General features: G+C 33.3%; 1 protein-coding gene across 1 annotated transcript in view; it reads right to left on the bottom strand.

Moving 5' to 3' along the window:
• The window catches only part of RYR3 (ryanodine receptor 3), a 194,785-nt gene that overhangs the window by 27,017 nt on the left and 147,892 nt on the right, over positions 1 to 19,876 (bottom strand). Inside the window, exons 68-80 of the mRNA XM_066188306.1 lie at positions 19,578 to 19,665; positions 19,382 to 19,474; positions 11,547 to 11,717; positions 11,065 to 11,124; positions 9,800 to 9,931; positions 8,883 to 8,995; positions 4,927 to 5,023; positions 3,258 to 3,367; positions 2,373 to 2,424; positions 1,631 to 1,681; positions 1,241 to 1,340; positions 954 to 1,033; positions 513 to 589 (exon numbers count right to left, since the gene is read on the bottom strand). Of these exons, the coding sequence (XP_066044403.1) occupies positions 513 to 589; positions 954 to 1,033; positions 1,241 to 1,340; positions 1,631 to 1,681; positions 2,373 to 2,424; positions 3,258 to 3,367; positions 4,927 to 5,023; positions 8,883 to 8,995; positions 9,800 to 9,931; positions 11,065 to 11,124; positions 11,547 to 11,717; positions 19,382 to 19,474; positions 19,578 to 19,665 (1,224 nt within the window). The remainder of the gene's footprint in view (positions 1 to 512; positions 590 to 953; positions 1,034 to 1,240; positions 1,341 to 1,630; positions 1,682 to 2,372; positions 2,425 to 3,257; positions 3,368 to 4,926; positions 5,024 to 8,882; positions 8,996 to 9,799; positions 9,932 to 11,064; positions 11,125 to 11,546; positions 11,718 to 19,381; positions 19,475 to 19,577; positions 19,666 to 19,876) is intronic.

Consider the following 19,876-nt stretch of genomic DNA (forward strand, 5'->3'; position numbering starts at 1 on the left):
CAGCAATTTTCCATCTTCTGTATGGGAGCCCTTTACCTTAACTAATTTGAACTGTTTTATCAAGGGAGTGGACTACAGTCTCACTGGTAACATGCCAACTCTAAAAAACCTGATACATATGCAGAGGATTCAGAAAAGACAGAGATTATGCAACTCCTAAGAAAGATGCAGAAACTGAAAGCTCAATAAAGCTCCACTGGCCTGTCTCTCCCTTAGAAGTGGCTTTTCTCCATCCTTGGAACCTACCAGACAAAAAACTTGGGGGATCTAGGGTTTTTCTGTCTCTTCAAACTAAGCCTTCAAAGGCATGTGCAGTCTTTTGCTTTATTTTCTCCTTAGGAAGAATACTCTAAAAGATTAACAGGCTATTCCTGTGATTCACAAAACTTTCCCACAAGAGTTCTACAACCTGTGACTCCTGTAATTTAAATCTAATGCATTCACCAGCACTGAGCAATAAGCCACCAACATGGATAAAACGAAACCTGTAATAGTGCAATTTATGGTTTTACCTGCAGGACTGCATCAAGCCAGAGAGACTTTGAAAAAATCCAGCATCCTTTTTCTCCTTCAGGTAGTCTAGCATTTTCTAAATGTTGTATATTTTTGAAGGAGAAAAATACAATGTAAGTAATATATACGATAAATAATAATTAGCAATTAATAATTAATTAATATTTATAAACCAAAACAAAATAGTAAAAATAATAAGTACCCTTATAATTAATGATGTTGTAATTCTATTAATTCAAAACTTCCCCAATTAATTTCCTGAAATGCAAATCACTGGCAAAAACTAATATAATTGCTCTTGCACCAAAAATACACTGGTATTTCTTCACTGTTTGGGTTAAAATTAAGTACACTAATTTAAACAACAGGACACTAAAATTCTCAAAATTACTCGCCTCATTTATGGAAGCAAGACTCACGGTAATTAGAAAAGCATTTACCTGTTGAACTATGGTGTTTCCGCCATTTAAAATAGCAATACCAAGTTTCAGTGTTTCAACAACCATGGGTCCTGTATGACCTGTCAAAACAAGGATACACTCCTTAAAACTTGCAGTTATGAACTCTTTAATCAGAAATGCAGTCTGGAACTTTTACTTAGTGCAGTTGTTACTGACATTTATTTTGCCTCATTAACTGTCATATAGAAGGTGTAAGTGACATGTAGATGATAAGTATAATGACATAGCACACCTCTGTATACCTTAAAGATATCCCAGAGCATTACCTTGGCTTGCACTAATCATCTGAAGCACCATCTCAGCAGCTCCACGATCATGTAAGCGAGCTTGTTGATACAGAGTTCTCTGCTTTTCCATTTCTTTCTCCTGCATTTGGGAACAAAAATTAGAACAGACTACAGACTGGAATGGATCCAGGAAAAATAGGAAGATGAGAAATCTGAAGTGGCTGAAGACCATCTGCCTCCAAAATCCATGGGTTGTTTGACTCCAAAGCTTCGAAACACCCCATCTTTCTTCCATATGAATAGCCTAGTAAACCAGTTCACTGTGTTCAGCACACAATGTGTTATGCTATTTTTGCATTTATTCTAGTGGACATATTTAAAATACTTCCACATTAGATTATGAGAAAGAAATGTTATTTAAACTCTCACCTCAAATGTCTTTTCTTTTTCTTCGTCTCCCTCTTCTTCTTCCTGACAGCTCTTTTTATGTTAAAAACAGAAATCACAAGATCTTACTTATTAAGAAACATAATGTCTAATTTTGCTATAGTATTTCTGCAAAAATGGGCAATCAATTACTAAGGGCATTAAGAAGATTTAAAAAACCCGTAGTTGTAAATATTTGTGCTCATCCACACTAAGATGATGATGTTCCCTAATGTATGAGTATTTCAGTGTATTCATCCAACCAAATACACACCCTGTAATTGCAGGCTATATAGTCTTGTCCCATATCTCTATATCCATGATATTTCTCTTCACAGTCAAACTCTCATCACGAGTCAGCTGTAATCAATATGTTGCAAAAACTGACTTATCTTTGACAGGGTTCAACTATTAACTCAAAAATAATTACCCAAAGGAAAAAGATAACTAATGGGTTTAAACTGCTCATGAATTCATCCTATAAAAAAAAAAAAAATGGTGCCAAGTGAAAGGAACAGGACTGTACCTACTGGAATTTTATGGAATTGTTTTAACATGGGAGATTTCTTGTTATACATATATGTAAAACTCTGAACAGCATTTGCTTCATTAAAAACACAGATGTAACTAGTATCAAGCAGTCCATGGAACAGAAGAAACAGAAAGAAAAGTTTTAAGAAGCATCTAAAATTAATGGAAAGTACCTAAATGCAGTAAGGGATGGAGCTTGAAATTATATACTTACTTTTGCCATCATGGCAGAATAGGCAATATATAGAGGATCATTTTCTAGGTTGCTGTGAAGAGTAAAAAATATTTTAAATTATTTTATGATATAGCAATACAAAGATGTTATACGCCTACCTTTTTTGTTAAAAGGTATTTTATTACAGCAGTCTACTTGAAAAGCTATTACACTTTAAAATTGTGTCATGAATGACTTCTCTTATCTAAATCCAAGTCTCTAAGTTTTTACTCAAATCAAAGGTATGTTTGTGCATTCAGTTTAGTCATGTTGGGTCATCACTGGCTGTTGAGGGTGTAGAAAAGTAATACAGAGATATAAATTAGAATAATTATAACTGTCAGATGGCAAGGCTTTATTATTCATACAGTTTTTCTGTATATGAAGCTCTGGAGTACTCATAAAATTCTAATTCTAATCTTTCTAAAGAATTTTTCTCATCTTTCTAAACAATCTAAAGTCAAAACAGACACTGGCAAAGAGATTCAAAAACATCAACAAAATCTTTTCTGATTTACTGAGTGAAATGTAATGAATACCAAAACCAAGAACACACATCCATTACCAGGAGAGACCAGGGCAAGGTACTCTGATTAAACCTGCAATTCCTGTAGAATTTCTGTTCCTGTGACATGTCATGCTCTATCATTTCTGCATTGAGTATTTACTAAGCTTTTAAAATGCCAAAAATAGTCAATATTTATCTCAATGTAAAGGTTATAGTGAGTTTAAATACATAAAAACTCTAATGAAACTGAGAGGGGAAAAGGTATTCGCTGTGTACAATAATGAACTACACTTGTGTTAAATCACTTTGGTAATGTTACTAAAAAGTCAATTACTGTGTGCTTTTACTCCATGGGCTTTTCCACACAGCTCTTTTACCTTCTCTCTGTAAGAGCACTGCGACTGAAATAGAGGATAATCTGATGAAGTGGATCAGGATGGTTTTTCTCAGTCTCTTCTTCTTCCTCTTCATCTTTTTTTGGAGATGTCTGTCTCAAGATTCAGAATATGATAGTTAAGCTTCATAAGTAAGAACAAAATTCAGTAACTAAGCTTAGGAAAGGATTTCATTAATTTAATTCCATCCAATTTGTATTAACTGCCTGTATTAATCTAATTCAGGGGTTTACAGCATAACCTGCAACATTATGTGCCTGTATGGCTTGGAAGAAATGAGTACATGATTTTTATTCCTGTTTTTTGTAACTTTAGAAGTTTCTCATTTGCAAGGTATTGAGAATAAGAAAGGGACAATCTTGGGGAAGCCTTATTCAAGAGAAATCATGCATCTCCAGTTGACCCAAATTGAAAGGAACCTCTAGCTCAATTATTTCATAGTAGAATACTGGAATAATTTTTAATAACAGCATCAGATACATCCTATTCAGACTAGTGTTAACTACAACATTTTCATATGTCATTTCTAAGTAACCTTGGTTTAATTAACGCTCATGATTGTAAACTTCAGACATTTTTTGGCAGATAAAAAAATAACATAATCAGAACCGGCCAAAGATCAGATTATTACCCTTACCTTGTGTTATCACACCTTTTTAGTTTTTCTAGTTATTGTAGTTTTATTGTAATTGCAGTAATAATTGTAATTACAGAAGTTCAATTTACTTCTCTAGGAAATCTGAAAGAATTGTAGGCACTGCTTTGATTAATGGCCTCATTCTTTCCTTTAGCAAGAAGAAACAAAAGTCAAAGAACAACTGACCATGTAATTGTCCAGAGCACGTGAAGAATGTCCCTACCCACGGCAGGGGGGTTGGAGCTGGGTGATCTCTATGGTCCCTTCCAACCCAAACCATTCTATGTCTCTGAGAGATATCAGGTATAATGGGTTTTTAAAAAGCACAACATGACTGTTTTTGTTGACACTGGAGCACTTCCTGATGCATCCGCATGTGATCCATGAAGCTGTGTGTTAACTTTCATGGTGTTTAGAGACTGTGGAGATAAACTCCTTGGAAGTATTTTTGACCAGCTAACTACACAGAAGGAAGAGAAAGAGCAGTAGGCATTCTGAAGTTTACCAATTTACAAAGGTAAACTACATTTTTACTGAGTATGGCTGCATATATTTACTTCTCCTTATGATGCATCCAAAAGGAAAACAGCAAAGTTAATTTGTATCAAAGCTGAAAATGGCAGAATTAATTATGCATAAAAATTTTTGAAAGGGAAAAGGATCAATAGTGTCAAGCTTTAAAAAAAACCCCCAGTAATAATATATACAAATGTAAGAATTACCACAATGACAAAAATAGTCTGACTGTTCATCTAATCCATTTCTCTTCCCAGGAATGAGTATCACATAGCTTGTCTGAAGGCATAAATCACCTTAACGCACTTCAGTGCGCATCACAGGACAAATGTCTTTTTGACCACAGCAGAAAATGACCTTATGCTCTGAAGCATTAGGATTAATATTTTACAAGCTTATGCATACAGTACACAAAAATTAAATATAGTTTATAATAGATACATAGAATACACACTGAAGTGGGCACTGATATATATGCCCAATTATGTCAGTACTTACAGCCAAATCCTGAACTAGTTTCTCCTCAAATGAATATTCCTCTGTTTCTATCCAAAAGTTCTGATAGCCATTGAGGAAGAGGTTAATAGAACGGTGCCTGGGGGGGTTGTGAGAGTGAGATCAAGAGGGGTAACGGAACAGAGTATAACAGCTCAGATGGTTAATGGTTAGTAAGGATACATATTTGTACAATTCTGATCCTCTGATTGGTCAGTGAAACAAAATGCAAAACTTAACTAACATTCAGTGACAAATCTGCAGGCACTTTTGAACATTCTTACTGTTTTTATACAATTATATACGCAATACCTTTTTATTTTGAAGGCTAAGAGAGGCCTAAAATACATTGTACATGAAACTGCAGGACTGATACCTTAACACAAGCATGAGAAAAACACACACTTGAACAGACTGAGAATGAGTGAGTGGGGTTTACTTCTACAAGGCGTAAATGTAAATTACCAGATTTAGGACAGCAAGACAGCAGACACTGGCCATCAAAACCAAAATAATTATCAAGTGCTTTCCAGCATAACATCTACAGAGAATCACTGCCTTCTTCCACAGAAAGAAGCCTAACCTCAGCTTCTTGTCTTCCAGTTCCAAATCAGGGCAGTACTAGCATGTCCTCAAAGAAGTTGCATTAGAAATATACAAAACCTGCTCTATAAAATGACCAATTTTAGAAAACTGAGTCATATTAATTTCTACTGTATACTATTCATTATTTTAACTTTCCACAGAAAATACAGCTCATGGCAATAAGACTACATATAATAGTGGCAAAATAATTCCATCTTTACATTATTTTGGGGGAAAAATGTTTTCTGAGCTGCACTACATGAGGTTAGAAAGGCTTTTCAATGTAGTCTTTTCATTTACTTTTTATCCATTGCCACGAAAAAAAGCTATAAAAATGCACTGTGTGTACACCTTTAAATACCTTTTAAATACATTATGCACAAAAATCAGTATTTTATAGTGGGATAGCTATTGAGTCAACACTTTTGGCTCACTTGCTGACACTGCTGCTGTTTTATTATCAAATTTCAAAAACTGACCAATCAGAATCCCCTCTGAAAATTGTACAAATTCATGTTTTTATGATAATATCAAATCATGGCTGGGAAGGAAGAAGTGAGCGCATAAGCAAGAGGCTCTCCACAAGTTACATTACCGTTAACTTGAGTATAAGCCTGTCATACTGAGTTTTTTCATGTACTTTTTCCAGCCAAACACGTTGAAAGGTGCTCAGGAAGAAATTGCTAATTTTGTGTCTGAAGAAAAGCATATAGGTTTTCATTGAAGAAAGGCACAAGTTAAATTCAATAAAGTAGTCAGAAAGAATGTATTCGTAAACCGTGTTTGAAAAACTGCCATGTACAACTTTGCTGTATCTATGTGCATATACAGAGGACAGACAATAAGACAAAGTTTTTTCAAATTAATTTCCTTAAAACGTCAAACATAAAAAGATACATTTCAGAAAAAACACTTATCACACAAGACACTTTTTCAAAGCCATGCACATTCAATAAACACAGAACATGAATTAGTGCTTCCTAACTTAACTGATTCTGTGAAAAATACTCTTTTTTTAATAAAGCTGTTTGTTCTGTATCTACAGGCACTTTCCTTCAAAGAGAGTTCTTGTAATGTTTATGGTAGAAATTAAAGTAATTTTTCTGTGATTTAACAAACTCCTTTGTATCAATAGACATACATTTCTGAAATGTCTTGCTGAAATTCCTAAAAACTGATAGATGTTAGAGTGAGTTTTGCAGAAAATTACCTTAAGCTCTGAGATTAAAATTAAACTATACTGAAAGCTACCTAAATATCTGGAAAATTTTCAAAAGAATAAGCTTATTATTTACTGAAGATTTATCATTTCTAGGATAAATGAAAGGTTATTACCATAATATTTGTTTACTGCCCTTTAAATTAATTGATTCTAGCATCAAAGTTAGAACTAACACTCCCAATACAAAGCTGCAACTAAAATGAGGAAATAGATGAGATAGAGAGCTGCAGTTTAAACTCTGGATCATAGAGATTTAAATAGCTCCTAGAATAAATCATACCCCACTTGAAATAATCTCCCTAGAGTTCAGACATGTCTGAGCAACACTGTCAATTTAGATGATGGAGATTGTTATAATAGTGTGATAGCCTTATTTTCTTGTCAGAATCCTATGATTTGTCTAGGCAAAAAAAGTGTCTATAAGCTACTGAACTTTAAAACTTTGGTTTGCACCTATCAATTGAGCAGTATACCTAGAAGTTTGCTCACGGCAGCAGGGTCAGAAAAGATGGCCTTTAAAGGTCCACTCCAACCCAAACTCTTCCACAACTTTGGAATTTTAAGTTCAAACTGCGTTTTCACTCTTACCTGTTTTGAAGTGCAAGAGAGCAAAATTAATTGGCAAAAATAGTTTTATGAGAGTTGATTTTTAGCAACTACAGAATGAAATATAGTGTAAATGTTCCATTTCAATATGGTATTATTTCATATTTTATTTAAAATAAAAAAATCAAGAATTTAAAGATTCATAAGCCACTTTGCCTCTTGGCAAGTGTTCCATCAACCTCAAATAAAAAAAAAAAAGTAGGTGCTCTGTAGGGCGAAAAAAGGATGAGCCCTTTTAACATTTGGCTGCTCATGCATTTATTCCCAATATTTTAAGAATTTACAAAGGCAGAATATGGTTGTAAGAAAAAAACTTGTTCACAAAAAGGTTGTACTGAAATGGTATTTCCTTATACCAGTTCTTCTTTTGCCAAACACAGCTCTTGAAGAGGGAAGGGTTGATACTGGCTGGTTTGTTATGTTGTATTTAATTGTCTCCATTTCCCTGGTTCTTTAAAGAGGGCCTGATGGTAGCATGAGAACTGGGAGAAGTTACCATAGGCTAGAAATACTCATTTTTGTAAAGGAAGGTAGTGTGCTTTTCATGGTATAAACTGGCTTTTTATTTGTCTGTGTGAACCTAATATTCCTCCAGTGTGTTAGCGGCACAGCTACAAATCTTTAGCTAAAGACCGTTTCACAGAGTGTGTAAACTGGCTTTGATAAAGACATTTAAAAATCCCACACAACTCTTCAGTTAAATGCTTTGCCAAAAATCTTTTTAACATTAAACACAAAAAGTGAAACATTGCAGAAAGTGAGAAGCAAACCTAATTAAAGTTGTGCTTAACCTCTATCTGAATAAAACTCAGATTTTTTGAGAATAAAAAGAGTAAAGGAAGTTACTCAAGTGCCATATGATCTTAATATTCTGCTTAAAACAGTAGATGGATCCAGGCACAGGATGAATTTTATCTTTGACTTTGTGGTATCTACATTCAACAGGAATAAGAAGCAGAGCGACATAGAAGACTAAAATATCATTCTGCAGTGCTCTCTGCACTGCTCTGCCCCCATAGTCACTTTGATTAATATAACATTCTGATGTTGCATCTTAAGATTGGCCCAGACAAGCTACAGAGCATGAAGTGTTCATGCAAGAGGAGAGGACAAGCCATACAAAATTTCAAAAAAAAAAAAAACAACACAAAAAACCCCCCAAAAACCAAACCAACCAAACAAACAAACAAAAAAACCCCCAAAACCCCACAGAAGACTAAAGTGTAAAAAGAGCAACCAATCAAAGACAAAAAATGAACAGAAACAGCAGCATCTTAACGATTTTCACAGATAAGTTGAGGAAGTATACAGAAAAACTGACAAAAATGAAGTATGTAATTCTTATGGTGTTTTCCCACTCATTATCTGTCATGAGATGACTGTTTTGCTACTGTGGAGAACTAGCTTATGACTAATCAATCCTTGTCTCTTAAAATTACATACACCTAACAATCAACAAACACATAGGTAAACACACAAGCAGTATTTGCACTCAGTAAACAATGCAAACAAAAGTTATGAAGAAATAAACCTTTCAGCCACTTACCTTGGCAGGTTGTATAATGGTGCCATTCTGAAACATGCAACAACAGCCCTTTTGCGTTGTTTTGACAGGAGTTTGTGCCAAACAGCTTTTTTTGATCTCAGGGGTTGTTCAACCTATAGGAAAATATCTTCTAGTATATGCAATGGAAACTTTTCAACTTTCATCCAAAATTTTCTATTCAGCTAGTGGTTAGCTAGTTAGCAAAGCAGAAAATGTTACTAATGCTCTGCATCATCTGAAGAGAAATGTTCTTGTTCTTTTGGGGCTTGTTTTTTTACTAATAAGAAAAAATCCTGAGGACCTTCTACATAGAAATTTCTCTGTTTATTCAGACAACTTCAAGATGCCTCATGTGTGGGACTACTTGGTAAATTTCAAAACCTGCTAATTTTTCTCTTTCTAATAATGTATATTCAGTTGTTCATGTGAAGTATTTCTGTGCTATATCACTTGTGAATGGAATGAATTGACTTTTTGTAGGAAGATTAGAAAAGCCTTTCTATATTTAAATTGCATCATTTGGATGAATAGGAAAGCAAAATTTGCTACAGCACCCCATGATGCAGAAATAAGAGACAGGTTAAACTCAGTATGTTAAAAATAAGTGCACGAGCAAACACCTCTTCCTAAAATCTCTTGGTTTTCAGCTACTGCATGGAGATGACTTGTGTAATATACTTCTTGTGACTGTTCATGCAGTTTTGCAGAAATATATCCTGAGTTTTCCCTGCAGCTAAATGGAGGCACTTCAACAGATTACATTGAAAAGTGTGCATATGTATACATCTGCATGTGCATGGGCACATGCATGCACACATATACAAAACCCTAAGTTTTATCTGTACCTGAAATAATCACTGCAAGGAAAAATCTCAGGCTTTTTAAAATGAACACAGTATAGACATTTGGCTTTTTACCTGCTCCAGATGATACAGAGCAGCTGATATCCTCTGCACACGTTCCACGTTTTTCTCAGGGTCAGTAGGTCCATCACTCTTTAAAATGTCTTTGTACAGATTTAGCTGCCACTTCACAGCTGGATCATCAGACTGAAACCCAACATATTTCATTTGTAAGCTGCTGAATGAAAGCACTGAATTTGACCAACACCACTTCTACTCCCATATTATAATAAAGAAGGTTATAAATACTCCCAATTTCCATCCCTTTCAGAGCAAATTAACATCTGCCAGCTGCTCAAAAAAATGACATTGATTCTGTATATTATTAGGCAATTGAACTCAATTCTTAAGCAAGATTCTGTATTTTTATTTCCGGAAACCAAGTAAAGTACCTTGCAACTTATTTATTCCACTTAACTCCATTAAAAATAAGGAAGAAGATTTACTACTGAGATTGAGTTTAATTTGCAGACCCTTTGTACTGAGAGTGTAAAGCTGTTTTTTGTAGTCTGGAAAAGACAGCTAAAATTTCAGTAGATGAAGAGTTACAGCCAAAGATTTTGAGATTTGTTTTGTTTTTCTTGCAGACAGAAATAGAAAAACTACATTAAATTACTTCTTGTGTCCATTTAAATGTATGAAAGCACAAATTTAGAGCAAATAGACAGTCAACTTCTATGACAGATAAATAAGTTACTCTTATAGTGTTCGAACACTGTAGGCATGATCTAAATTATTTTTATTTTACAGATTGATATGGATACTGGTAATAATATTGGTATTACCTTTGACAATGTATTTGGCATATGAATTGTAGGAATACAAATGTACTTGTAAAACTCACAAGTGCTAAGATGACACAAACTTTTTGTATTTTATTATAGTCACTTTAAATTGTAGATATTCTTAGAAATACCTAATTTAATTAATAGTGAAAGTTAATTCAAGAAGAAAAGCTTAAGTTGTAGAGTTTCAATTTTATTTTTGTCTTGGATCAAGTTGATTCTAAGTAATTAGAGCTTTAAGACTACCAGTATCTCAATTCTTCACACTTGTCCCATTCTACAGATCTTCCAGAAACTTCAACCAAAAAAACCTACAAATAAGCCATTTATTGCAATGAAAAATCATGAAGAATAATGATAAAATGGAAACATTTCTAATAGCATTTTGGATTCTCTTTTTTAATGTATCACGATTAAAAAAAAAAAAAAACAGTTGCACCTTCTGTGTTTTAAAAGTGCACATTGGCACCTATAAGACAGATTTTTTTATATTACCTTTTCCTGCAAGTGTAAGTTGTTGCGTAAGTGTTCCTTGACTTCCTCATCTGTGTCCCTCTGTAGAAAGGTAGAAGAGTGTTTTTCAATTCAGATTATGATTCATTTCATTAGAACTTGTACAATATGTAATAGCTTATTGAAATCTAACCTGTTTTGCTTTCAAAGTATGTAAGATACCAGAAGGGGCTTTCTTTAACCATGAAACAAGGGTTAAAATTTGAAGGTAATTAAAGCTAACTAATTGTAGTTCAGTATTTGGTGCAAAAGAACACGTGGTATAGAAATGGAAAATAACACAGAAGGTATGGAAGCTGTATATACCCATTTTTTTAAAAAAAGCACAATAATTAGCAGCTATAATTGCTTACAGTACATACAGATATTTAATAATATTGACTGCTTAGATATCTATGCTTCAAAATTCAGTTCAGAAAGTTCTACTTAATTTGCATTAAAAACTATTAAGAGCACACACTTACATGGCTGTATCTAGTCTTAGCCAAAGAGATGAGCTCTTGATCTCCAGGAGTGCACATATTCAAACCAATAGGAAGCATCTTTTTAAGTGCAGCCACAATCAAGGAGGTTTGTATGGAGTACAAATCCCCTCTACGTTTTGATTTCTTCCTCTCTTGATCTTGTCCTCCAGACTATAAGTTTAAAAAAAAAAAAAAAAAAAGAAAAGAAAAAGGGGGGGAAAAAGAAAAGAAAAAAACTTTAATTCTCTGATCATACACTTCTTCAATGCGCTCTTCCCCTAATGATCCAAGGAAACTATGTTTCTGGTGTAGTACAAATAATTAAAAATGCTACACTAGAGGACAAGTGTACAGTCTTGGGCAAGAAATGTAAAGGAATATTTTTGGTGTGCACCAGTACAGAAAATGCAGTAACAGTAATGTTGTAATAGGAGTCACACACTTTTGTGTGCATTCATACATATGATTTTGACAATACTTTCTGGATCTTACCTTTCAAATCAGAAACAACCCTAAAATTAAAAGCTGAATCATTCTCATTATTTGTCTGTTATAGAGACAAATTTAGGGTTTTAAATTTTTGTAAGAGATTTATATGAAGATAGTTATTCAGGGTCTGAATGAATGAATATTGCCTGACCTGTCTCATCTGATAAACAGTATTAATTAAACGGCTTTGATTCAATGTAACAAAATGCCAATGAATTAGTGCCTCTGGGAAATTACTGCCCTTTGGCTTGGATAATATTGGCAAATTTGGGACAAAATAATTAAAATTTGGTATCTTTGGACATCATCAGTACTAGGAAAAGGAAAACAAAAGAGACAGAAGTAAACAGCACAACAGAATAACATCTGCCCTCTCTTTATATGACAGACACTATACAACATATTCCACACCCAACTTTTCCTTTATGAGACAGAGAACCAAAATCTTTCAAACAGACCCATAAATTTAAAGAACACACAGTAAACAGCAACAACACCAAACAGCCCAGTTCTGAATTCTGTACCCAGATTAAACTCCTATACTCAAGGGGAGTTTTGTTTAAGATAAGATTTCAGGACTAGGCCTCCAGGCTTGTACAACACTACAAAATAACAAATGCTTCCATTTAACCCTCCACATCCTTTTCCTTCTGTCAATTAGGATTTACAAGCTACTGTTCTTATTATATATTGTGTAGTTCCACATAAGGATACAGCAGAATCCATTGCTATTCATTATTTCTTAATTAATTCCTCACTATTGTCACAGTAATCACTGGAAGAAAAAAGGCAGCAGTACATATTCTATTTGGTGATAAATTTTGGCAAATTCTGTCTTCCAGATGGTGAATCTCTATATACATAGCTCTCATGGTAAGCCTTTTGCAAGTGTGAGGGAACACGCAATGGATGTGGCTTCCTTTCTTAAGGAACTAACAATTACAGGAGAGTACTTTGCCTCAAAGCTTTGCTTTTCAAAGTGCCTTAAAAACAGTGATGAAATGGCTTTAATTTGTACTCTACATTGACAGAAGACAAACAAATCCCACAATGTATCACTGTATTCCAGTGGCGTCACTATGCATCTTAAATAAGGAATAAAAAAAATATGGAATAGATATATTTTTAAAAGAAAAAAAAAAGGAAAAGGAGAGATACTGGTTTCTGCGTGTTTTACACCAGTGGACATTTTACACATCCAATTTTCTTTATGTTCATATGAAATCAATAAGACTGGTGAACCTTAAAACTGGAGAATTTTCAGAGCATGAAAAGATTCATTCTGCCTTTGCCATAAATTCTGCTGTCTGTAAATTCACTTCTCCTGCTGGTAATACAAAATACATTTGTATTAGTAGAGTCACAGACTGAAACCTAAATGACAATGGAATTTCTTTTCTTTCGGTTCTGATATGCACCTATGCACACACAATACCTGCATTACATATGTAAAAAGCATTAAATCTGATATATTTTGCCTAAATAATTAACTGGGATAAAAGGACCTCAACAGGAGGAATGATATAATTTGGTTGCCTAAAAGTGTGTAATGATCGTACTTGTCTGAGGATTTAAACACACAAATAGATATTTCTGAAAAAAACCATCTACCAAAAACCAATTACAGATTCTTTAGTAGATAAATAATAACTAAATACACTATGTAAAGGAAGAAATAATTTATTTACACTAAAAAATCAGCTAAAACTGGTTAAGATTATGGAGTTAATATTTTTTGTATTTCCATCCCTCTTTGAGCTTCAGTTCTTTGAGATTACCATAAGGGCAGTCATTAAATCTTACCCCATGTACCTGGAGAAGTTTGACAATAGCAAAGCATGAAATCAGGTTATTAGTTTAACAGAGCTTCTCTTTTTAAGTCATGTCTCAGGTTTGATTGATTAAAAGCTCTTCACAGCACCATGCGTGCTTCTCACAGGGTGAAGGAAAAGATGAAGGGATCTACTCTCCGTTTTGCTGCTATTCTGCTTCACCAATGAAGAATGCTCCATAGGTCAGAAAGTACTCATCTACATTAGAAATTCATATTTTTAAAAAAGCATATGAATGATGCAAAGGAAAATGACCTATAGTTCACTGGAGGAAAAGAAATCTTCAAATACCTTAAATACGTAACAGAACTAAGGGTTATTCAAAAACTTTGTCACACCTCACACCTTTCGTAGAGACCATTTTACTTTTTGAAAAAAGGTAGGATTTGAACTATTTATTTTATTTAAACTTCTTGGATTTAACACAATCTTCTATTGATCTACAGATGGGGTAGTGGTTAAACACATTTCTCCCAAATAGTCTTCTTGAATATCATGAGCTAAATACATCTTTCTAATGACTCTACTTAAACATTTCTTTTACAATGTCTACTTCACTATTTTAGCAAAAAAAAAAAAAATAGAATGCAGAAGGACAGCAGAGGCAGAATGTAAATCTAAAATTGTTACAAAAGGTCGCTTTAGGACATTTTCACATTAAGCAACATTTAGGAGTGCCAACAGGAATTTCATCTGCGCTGGTCAAAGACTGCCACTTTAGCTGGGACAAAATTTATACTAGGTGAAACCTGGTGCTTCACTTTGTGACGCCACTGCTATGATCAATGGAAAGAGTGCTTGGAGCCTGATCATCTCTAAATCTAATACAAAGACACATCATGCACTTTGACCTGTACCTTTACTTGCATGGCCTGTATGAAAAAAAATAAAGGGAAAAAAACAAACATAAGTAAAAGAGATGAAAGGATGGTAATTTTACAAGTTACTTATAAACTTAGTCAGCTTTATGAGGACATTAAAAATATAATAAGGTCATAGCTAAAACAATAGACTGTAAATGCATAACCAATTGAGATGTAAGTGAAATCAGCTTAATCTTTATTGAATAATTGAACTTCTGAATTTCTGTTTCTGTTCTACTACACACTTCCATTTATTGCTTGCACATATAAGGACATCCAGTAAGTTAACCTATCAATACACTGATGACTGCATCTTTTACTGATTTTGTTAAAAAAGGAAAGATGTCTGGAACTCAGGATAGTCCAGGAATGAAAAATATTCACATTTTCACAAAAATAGCTCTTTCTACCTTTTTTCCCCACCAAAATATGCTTGAGAAAAAACTGTGTTTAGAAATCAATCACTGTTTGGTGTAGCACTTAATTTACAGATCTATTTTCCCATTGCATAGCTTATTATCCTTTTGAAGACAGCCTGAAAGAAAACTTTAGCTTGCATCTCTCAGCGGCCATTTTGAGAATATTATCAACTCAGCTGTAACTCTCATACATACAGAGGATTTTTTCCAGTTTATTGAATTAATACCATAAATACACTTAAATAAATATGTATTCCATAGACAAAATGATATTATAATTGTGTCAGGAAATCTTAAGAAAATAACAACAACACCATTTATTTATGGTAAAACAAAATAAACTATTACTGAAAAGAATCCTCAACCAGGCATAGGAAAATACTATAGAAAACTGTTGGTAAAAAACAAGCAGAAAAAAACACACACAAGCCCTCACTTCTGTCATTCATAATAGTACCTTCATTTTCTTGTGATATCTGAATAAGTTTCAAAATGTTGATGTCCATCTACTATCAAAATACTTTTATAGCCTACTCGATTTGTATCACATAGTAAGAAAAACAGGTACAAGTCAAGGAAAGCGAAAGACTAATATTCAAATTCAGTGTTAGGATCTTAGCATCTTAGAATCTTTAACACCTTTGACAAATAGCAAATTTTAATTTAAAATTTCAGTCGTGTGAAATATGTATATGCTGCATAGACATGGCTCAGCAGGTATGTAGAGGTGTATGTATGCACTAAAGGTAAGGAAAGACAAGATGTTAATTACATTTACTTTATTGCAGCTGACCATATAAATAATCCACTCCTGATTTACCTCAGTATATCCAAAGGAAATGCATCCTATGAAATTGAAATGTTCTCAAAGAAGAGATCTAAAATTCCTGCAGAAAATACTAACATAAAATCCTCTAACTATTGTAAATCTGCAAACAATATGTACTACATATTGCAGATGAGCGCAAATGACCATGGTGTTTCATATTAAAAACTTCCATTTTATGACCGCCTCTAACTTCTATAATAGATCTACTCGAACATTCTAAAAAATAGATTAAAAAATTGATGAGGCAAATCAAATAAAACTTCAGTAGGATATGTAAATGTTTAGCAACTGAGGGTGTATATCGAGCCACACATTCATTTAGATTCCAAAACTGACACAGAAAAATTGCCCACATACATATTACACAGTTAGTATGTACATGTGAATCTATACATTTAGTCTTCTATTGCAATTAACTGGAGAACACAATAGGACATCATCTCCTCTTAACCAAAATGCTATTTTATCAAGAATCCTATAAAGGGGTCCAAAATAACAGACTAGTGGAATTGAATGTGTTTAAATTCTCCTTTTTAACACTTTTATCACAAATCTGGTATTTCAATGTGATCTAAGTTACCAGTCTCTCTCAGACTGAAAGTTCTCTAACTTACCATTCCCCTCCGAGCATTCTGCTGCCATATTTTTAGAAAAGAAAAATTAAATTCTCAGCTGTTAATACATTTATTTGAAAAACTATTAACAAAGTTAATATGGTATAATGAAAATACAATGGGTGCTTAATGAATTTCTTGACCGTAATGATGAATCATTTGTTACCACGGCTATTAGCTACCAAAAGTAACTTAATGCCACTCCCTCCTCCTGTGCTTGCTTTTTCTTCTTCCAAATGGCATGTAAGGATATAGAACCTTCTGTACAGGATATACTGCACCTCACACTCCGATAGCATTCCAGTGTTTTGTATCCAGAAAAACACTGACTCTCTGTTACCTAAGGCAGTCTCAGATCAGTCTTACACCTTTGGGAGACCTCAAAATGCTCTGCCTTGGGCCCACTGTCAATGGCCAATGTTCATATTCAGTTTTCTGTACTTCCTCATGCTTGATAAATAGTGGATAAGATTGCTTCCACTAGAAATAATGTGAATAGAGAGGAATAAGTAATAGAGAGGAAAGGGCTAATTATTCTGTTAACATGCTACTTTTTGAGATAAATATTATTATTAAAGCAACAAATTATAAAAATAATGTTCCCTAATGTAACATCCTCTACTGATCAATGTCTAAGGAAAGAAATAAATATCAAACCTGCAAGAAAACCTGAAATTCAATTACTTAGAGAATTTCTTGTTTCTTTTAACCTATGCAATCTTTAAGAAAAACCAACCAGATGTTTATCTGTCATTTATTGGATGTGCTGGGTTTAGACCATTTACATTTTAGGTTATGAAATATTAGCAATTTTCTGCTTTGAAAGGATATATAGAAAACCAATACAACCCTTCTAAAAGACACTTCATCTATTTCATCATGGTATTTAAGTCATCATGAAACAAACATCTATATTACCAGCTGTTCTGCAGTCATGCCTGCCATTACAATATCATATTAATAAAATATTCAGTCATGAACAGTACAGTATTTTCTTTCTTCCTTTATTAGCAATAACCTTGCAGTGTCCTTGAACACCATAAGTTGACGTTAATGCTTACAAAAAAGAATATGCATACAAAAAACCCCAAAATCTCTCTGTACTGTATACCCATCAGAATAAAAATGTATTTACATATGCCTCTACATCTCCGTTACAAATATATTCATACAATTATTCATACATAGTGTATCTGCATACTTAAATATACACAACAGGCATTTGAAAATATAATCTCAAAATCAGATTTCGGTAATAGAGATTCTTGATGTTAAATTCCTGTGATTTTATCAAAATCAGAGCACTATGAGACCTACCTATACCTTATTTTGTAATGACTTGGCTTTTATTCCTGCCATGCCAGACTGACAACAATATGACACTAACACTTTACTTCATGTTATCCTGTCATCAATACTGCAGTGGGACACAATTTAGATTAAATATACTGTTTCTAATCTCTGATGTCTGAACAAAGAAAGTAAACCAACTTTTTGTCTCCTCAGGCCAGTTGTAATGTATTAATGTTAAAATACACATAATAAATATGTGTGCAATGGTTGCCATAGGATAAAAGGATAGAGCTACATATAATACTCTGTTATATTGTGCAATTGCTCCTCAAATAGCCTGGATGTGCTATTTATCTTGTTAATAGGGATGATACAGACATTCCAATATTATCAAACAATTTTGATAAGCTGCATTCTATCAAACAATTTTGATAAGCTGCATTTGATCAAACAATTTTGATAAGCTGCATCTTGACAATAAGAAAACAGGTTGAAAATTTCCTTGTCTCCAAATACAGAATTCTTTATAAAGTTGGACTTGTTTTTAAGTGCTGGTCATGAACTAATGATCAGCAGATAATATGCTATTTTTGCTTGTAAAAATTCCAGTATCAGGATTTGGCTTAGTCAGGTTTCAAAACTTAAAAATTCATAAGAAAAAAAAAGAAAAAACCCTTGGGTTTTAAACACATTTTAAAGCACATTTTTTAATATAATTAAGAAATGTAACAGCATATTTTATCTGCTTCTCTATTGTTTGAAATTTGACTTGCAGTAGCTAGATTGCAGGTAGCCGAAGTATGGTGAAATGCAAAACTTTAAATGCTACTTCTTTGCTACACCTTCAAAACAGGATTACTTCAAACTCATTCTAAATATTAATATAAGAAAGGGTTTCTTCACTATATTTACCTACACTAATTTGGAATTAGACTTCATCTGGCTTTAGCTGAGCAAGGCAATTTCCTCAGCTAAGGTCAAAGCAGCCTTTGACAATTACCTTGACATTACCTCGACTCTATTATACAGGTAACAAAATGTACTTTGAAGCCATCATATTAGTATCTTGTCATATTGAAAATTAGCAAAAAAGAAATGAATGTGTTAATTGATAAGAAACAAGAAAAATTATGCACATGAAGCACACTGTATTTATAAATAAAGAGGTAGTAGTCTAGCTTTTTCTTTCCTGAATGTTCAATAACCCATCTTTTATAATACAACCCGTATTTTCTCACATGTGCAACTTTTTCAAATTATGAATTTTATTTAAATCTTGTGTCTTTGAATATTTGCAGACATTTAGTAAATAAATCAAAGGTACATAGACTATATTTTGCATATTAGTTGTCACATCTGTCATCAAGAAGTAAAACTATTTTTCTCTTCTTCTAACAGCAGAACAGCTGCAATCTGAGTGGATTTTCAGAGCCTTCTTTCAACATTTTAAATGCATAGTGTAGATTTACCAGATCCACAATTTTTCATTAACTTACTTTAGACATCTTGCTCTTGGTGTCTCCTGTTAAAAATGCCAAGTTGTTGATTTCATTCTGAATCACAAAATTTTGTTCTTCTCTTTTAAAATTCTAAAGAAAAAAATAAATCACCAGAAGTTTAACTCATCTGCATGTACTACATTTATATTTAAAGACAGAATGAAATGAAAGAAAAGTGTACATTTTATCTTACATGTGATTTACACCACAGGATAAAAACTTCAGCAACCATTCGAAAGAGTTCATCAGAATCCGCATCTGGTTTCTTTAGCCAATTAGCTCTAATTACAAAAATAAGAGAAATTTAAAATAAGATATTTTAAAAAACACAGTTTAACATAATGATCCCTATTTAATATATCAGGTAACATTTTTCTAGTTAATCTCGGAATTCACATCTGAGCAAAAGGTGCGAATTCAAGATACAGCATTCTTTAAGAATCTTAAATTATTCAGGATTAGGATTTAAGGATCTTAAAACCTGCAGGATCT

Source organism: Chamaea fasciata, unplaced genomic scaffold (genome assembly GCF_029207755.1).
Source record: "Chamaea fasciata isolate MVZ Bird 193981 ecotype frontalis unplaced genomic scaffold, bChaFas1.0.hap1 SCAF_7, whole genome shotgun sequence".
Lineage (NCBI taxonomy): Eukaryota > Metazoa > Chordata > Aves > Passeriformes > Sylviidae > Chamaea > Chamaea fasciata.